At 40.2% G+C, this 6,157-nt stretch overlaps 1 protein-coding gene across 1 annotated transcript; it reads right to left on the reverse strand.

Moving 5' to 3' along the window:
* Positions 1-1,479: 1,479 nt before the first annotated feature.
* On the reverse strand, positions 1,480-4,498 carry LOC142209028 (phospholipase A2 inhibitor and Ly6/PLAUR domain-containing protein-like). The gene is made up of 5 exons (XM_075277964.1): positions 4,447-4,498; positions 3,913-4,032; positions 2,477-2,626; positions 1,829-1,969; positions 1,480-1,689 (listed from the first exon to the last, which is right to left on the reverse strand). Exons 1-5 carry the CDS (start codon positions 4,496-4,498, stop codon positions 1,499-1,501), a joined length of 654 nt encoding a protein of 217 aa, XP_075134065.1. The 3' UTR covers positions 1,480-1,498.
* Between the last annotated feature and the right edge of the window lie 1,659 nt (positions 4,499-6,157).

Below are 6,157 nucleotides of genomic sequence, written 5' to 3' on the forward strand. Positions count from 1 at the left end.
TCCTCTATATACTACACCACACAGGACAGATCCTCTATATACTACACCACACAGGACAGATCCTCTATATACTACACCGCACAGGACAGATCCTCTATATACTACACCACACAGGACAGATCCTCTATATACTACACCACACAGGACAGATCCTCTATATACTACACCACACAGGACAGGTCCTCTATATACTACACCACACAGGACAGATCCTCTATATACTACACCACACAGGACAGGTCCTCTATATACTACACCACACAGGACAGATCCTCTATATACTACACCACACAGGACAGATCCTCTATATACTACACCACACAGGACAGATCCTCTATATACTACACCACACAGGACAGGTCCTCTATATACTACACCGCACAGAACTGCTGACAGATCCTTTACATTGTTTTGTAGATAGGTTCCTAGATGCTATAGGTTCCCACTATCCAAAAATAATAATACTACTACATCTTTTTTTTCCCCCTGACGAAGCCACGGTAGTGGCAAAACGCGCGTCGGGGCGCGATCACTACATGAAGGTCCACCCATAGGTAATTTACCACTTGGTATCATGTTATTTCACAGAATATTTGCACTTTAAAAAACTATATGTTATATATGCACTTTAGAAACCATGGATGTTTCACATATCCTTATATATATGTAATGTAAGTGTCATTTATTCATCATCAACCATTAGTATTCCATCTTGGGCCTTCATTGTTCTGTTTGGTTGTATCACCCCATTCATTATTTCTGTCTTATATATGTTTTAAAATGTATTTAAATAAAGCTTTATATATTTTTTGCTAAACATTTTCTGTGGCAGTGCGCTTTTTTAGCATAGTGTTCTAATAATAATAATAATAATATGAAGTATTTGTAACCTCAATAAATGAAATCAGTCCTATAATAAAATATACATTTTTCACATCAACTGTTTTATTTCACAGATATATTAATAAATCAAAGGAAAAGATGAAGAACAGCAGAAAATATAAAAATCTGCTACATATAATCATATGAAGACGGATGGAACGCTGCCCCCTTCTGGTTACTAGGACTCAGTGCACACTATACTATACAGAACTCCACTGGATACTGTGTGACATAGTGAATGAATTGTATGGGAGCCTGGGGCAAAATCTACATAATCACACAGAGACAATCAACAGTTCATGAAAACCAGCTCTGCTACATCTGTATAGCTCTAGTAATAGTTTCCATACAGCTTTTCAAGACTACTGAGTGACAAAGCCTGCCGTTCTCTCGCCTCGGAAATTTCCATATACAAGCAGTAATGTGTTGTAGCCTCCAACCATGCTAATGAATGACACTTCTCCCTAAACCCTTCCTACCCCTTATTCGCTGAGCAGGTTTTGACATTCAGACATCTGGGAAAGCTGGGAGACAATCATTTTAGTGACAGTCGCAACCCAACTTTTCTGAACTCCAGAATGACTTTTATGGCTGTTACGGAGGAACTTTAATGACTTTAATTCATGACCTTGAAAAGGCAAAGAAAGGTCACAGGCAGCAGATACAGGTGGTAGTGGAGACTGGCGCCCCCATCCAGGCAGGTGGTATCCATTGAGTATGTCAAAGACCCGAAAGACCCTTCCTTGTAAGGAATGTTGCATAAGCTTGGGGTGGCACAGCCACGTATTGCCCCTTCCGGTGGCGTTCCTGTGGGTAAAGCAAAGGTGGATATAATGATATATACTGTACCTACTGCCCTTCTGAAAGGTTATGTAATGACAATGAGGAAGGAGACCGGGAGACTGTCAGCCCCACGACTTATTGGGTTTAAGCTTTAGGCCATTACCTGAGGATCTTATAACCTGAGATATGCACTTGGTCTCATTCCCGATGCAGTCCATGTAGGTGTCAGAGTCACAAGGAGAGGCCTCCATGGCCTGGCAGCTCATGCAGACAACGCCATTTTTATCATGGCTTATTGTAGGCACTGATATTCAAGAAGCAAAATGGAGAAAAAAATGAGGAACTGAATACAAGACTTAGTAATAAAGTGCAGGCACTTGAGGTCTAATAAATCAAACTGTCGTCTTAAAGTGATTTTCAAGGTTACGGATATTGATAACCTACAGCATCTGCCCACACCCCACTGAATGAAGGCCATTCTGAGTAACTGCAAGTCAGCTCATTCACGTGAATAGCCTGGAACAATCACTATACAGAGAACAGAACTGCACTTCTACTTCCTTCTCTGTGCCTGCAGTTGCTAAGAATTGTAAGAATAGATCATTAATATGTTTAATTTTATTTTTTACAATAAAAGTGGGCGGTCCAGACTACAGTCAGACTACAGTGCTACAGTTACAGGTGGTAGGTCCTCATCTGCTGCCGGTTGGTCACAGTAGTTGATAAGTTCTGTTATATGTCATGTAATATGCTTGGCCATGTTGAGAACCTACCATGTTTATTCTCCATGCAGGTGACTATAAGTACTTACATACGGGAGCAGGAGGAGTACAGCGATCCGTGTAACAACAGGAAGTGCTGGAGATCATTCTGTTACGTTGATCGCTTACACTGCCGGATACAGAGCACTGGGCGCGATTCCCACACCCTCTCATGAACACTTTTAGTATATATACACCATCTGTAAAGAAACAAGTCCAGTGAAGAATAAAACTGCAAGTAACTTAAATGTTTTTATGTCACCAGTCACACATTTCACTCTGGCATAAATCTGACCTTAGTTGGCCAGAATTTTACACCAAAATTTTTGCGCATTTTGTGGCATCTTAAAGGGATTCTAGCACTAAAACGCTGTTTTTTTTCTGCTTTAGACGTCAGAATAGCCTTTAGAAAGTCTATTCGTCTCTTACCTTTAGACGTGGTCTCCGCCGCGCTGTTCCTTAGAAATACAGTTTTTTACCGGTATGCTAATGAGTTCTCCGCAGCAATGAGGGCGGGCCCCAGCGCTCAAACGGCAAAGGGGGCGTCCCCACTGCTGCCCGAGACCCTCTCTCCAGCGACGCCTTCTTCTTCACCTGCATCCTCCACTTCTCTGTCGTCTTCCTTCTTTGTCAGCTCTGACGCCTGCGCAGTCGGCTCTGCCAGCAAGACACTGGTAGAGCCTACTGCTCATGCCGGGCGGCGGCCATATTTTTGAGGCTGCAAGGCAAGACTGCGCAGGCATCAGAGCTGACAAAGAAGGAAGACGACAGAAAAGGTGAAGAAAGAGGCATCGCTGGAGGGAGCAGTGGGGACGCCCCCATCACCGTTTGAGCGCTGGGGCCCGCCCTCATTGCTGTGGAGAACTCATTAGCATACTGGTAAAAACCAGTATTTCTAAGGAACGGCGCGGCGGAGACCACGTCTAAAGGTAAGAGATGAATAGCCTTTCTAAAGGCTATTCCGACGTCCAAAGCAGAAAAAACAGCGTTTTAGTGGTAGAATCCCTTTAAGTCTATTTTCCTTTTAAGCCCTTCTCACTTTTCTAAAAAGGTGCAAAAAATTTATTTCAATCTAATTGTGCCAAAAAGCACCACATTTTATGCCAAAGTCTACCTGGTAAATATTAGTAATTCTCCCCCAGGATGTTTTCCTGTAACAGTGCACCATGTGGCCAGACAGGGTATTGCAAATAAAAAATATCTCATTACACAGTTACATAGTTACATAGTAGATGAGGTTTGATGAAGACATCGGTCCATCAAGTCCAACCTATAACCCTACAATCCCTACAGTGTTGATTCAGGGGAAGGCAAAAAAAACCCATGAGGCTCATGCCAATTGCCCCATTTCAGGGGAAAAAAATCCTTCTCGACTCCAATTTGGCAGTCAGTATAAAAACCCTGGATCAACGTGTCCATTACTTACAGTCCGGCAGAATCCCAAAGCTATATGTCATATGGAGTGATATCAGAAAGGTCCACCTACCTACGAAGGTCAATGTGTATTTAGATAGGCAAACATGATCTGGATTAGGACAAGTGTCTGCATTTCCCGTACATGGGACGTCTGACGCATTCTTGCATTGTATACAGGATAGAGAGTGACCTGGAAGGAGACGTAAACCCATAAGTATTAGTTGGGCATCCCATAGGGTGAGAGGTGACCACCACTGGTCATGAGAATATGGCATAGCCTAGAGATGTCCACCATCACCCGGGTAAGAGAGAAATAAAGGGTTAAGAACGTGATTGATGGGAAGCTGTCTGATGGACGTGTAACAACTTTCAATGGACTTCAGTTCTGTCTCATTCTATTGAAGGCGTCTTTGTACAGTAAGTTGGTCTCAAATAACCATGTCATGGTGGCCCATAGAACGAGAACCACACAGTACCGTACAGACAATACTTGGCAAGTACGGACACTTAGTAGCCATTCACTCACTTAAGGAGACTCAGGAAGATACAATGTAACATGAGACAGACATTCCGTACATGCAACACAGAGGATGGGGTCACTTACTTGTTGTTGTCAGTGTGAAAATAACACTAAGGAAAATAAGACAGAAGACCATGGTGACTGTGAGCGAAGACTGCGAATCTTCAATCAATTCCAGGGATTTCCTGTAGGGAGGGGGGAAGTGGTTTAAAGTCCAGGGCGGGAACAGGCTCCGAATCTCCAGTCCACACTGAAGAGCCGATCTGTCTGTCCACCCATCCGAATATAGATAGACAGGAATAGAGGAGAGATAATAGACAGGAAATGGCGTGAAAATCAGAGCGTGAAAGTACATATTAGACTTTCCTGGACATATATTGTCCCGGTCACTGAAAGAGGAACCATCTCCTTTAAGGCTAGAGGTGCGCAGGGATTTTAGCCGCAACTTTTGTTGCATGACCTAAGATCCCAAATAGTCTGGAAAGTCCTTCATCAGTGTTAGTGAATGGAGCGACAATGTGATTCTGGGTGGAGGTGCAATCAAAATATCTATCTATCTATCTATCTATCTATCTATCTATCTATCTCCTATCTATCTATCTATCTATCTATCTCCTATCTATCTATCTATCTATCTATCTATCTATCTATCTATCTCCTATCTATCTATCTATCTATCTATCTATCTCCTATCTATCTATCTATCTATCTATCTATCTATCTATCTATCTCCTATCTATCTATCTATCTATCTATCTATCTATCTATCATCTATCTATCTATCTATCTATCTATCTATCTAACTATCATCTATCTATCTATCTATCTATCTATCTATCTATCTCCTATCTATCTATCTATCTATCTATCTATCTATCTCCTATCTATCTATCTATCTATCTATCTATCTATCTATCTATCCATCTCCTATCTATCTATCTATCTATCTATCTCCTATCTATCTATCTATCTATCTATCTATCTATCTATCTATCCATCTCCTATCTATCTATCTATCTATCTATCTATCTATCTCCTATCTATCTATCTATCTATCTATCTATCTATCTATCTATTTATCTATCCATCCATCTCCTATCTATCTATCTATCTATCTATCTATCTATCTATCTATCTATCTATCTATCTCTTATCTATCGATCTATCTATCTCCTATCTATCTCTTCTATCTATCTATCTATCTATCTATCTATCTATCTATCTATCTCCTATCTATCTATCTATCTATCTATCTATCTATCTATCTATCTATCTATCTCCTATCTATCTATCTATCTATCTATCTATCTCCTATCTATCTATCTATCTATCTATCTATTTATCTATCTATCTCCTATCTATCTATCTATCTATCTATCTATCTATCTATCTCCTATCTATCTATCTATCTATCTATCTATCTATCTATCTATCTATCTCCTATCTATCTATCTATCTATCTCTTATCTATCTATCTATCTATCTATCTATCTATCTCCTATCTATCTACCTATCTATCTATCTATCTATCTATCTATCTATCTATCTATCTCCTATCTATCTATCTATCTATCTATCTATCTATCTCCTATTTATCTATCTATCTATCTATCTATCTATCTATCTATCTCCTATCTATCTACCTATCTATCTATCTATCTATCTATCTCCTATCTATCTATCTATCTATCTATCTATCTATCTATCTATCTTTCTATCCATCCAGGGCTGCGCAGCCTCAGTGGTGACCACTTCATACGATTATTGGCAGAGGGTCTATATATAGACAAACAGC

Source organism: Leptodactylus fuscus, chromosome 6 (genome assembly GCF_031893055.1).
Source record: "Leptodactylus fuscus isolate aLepFus1 chromosome 6, aLepFus1.hap2, whole genome shotgun sequence".
In the NCBI taxonomy this organism is placed as follows: domain Eukaryota; kingdom Metazoa; phylum Chordata; class Amphibia; order Anura; family Leptodactylidae; genus Leptodactylus; species Leptodactylus fuscus.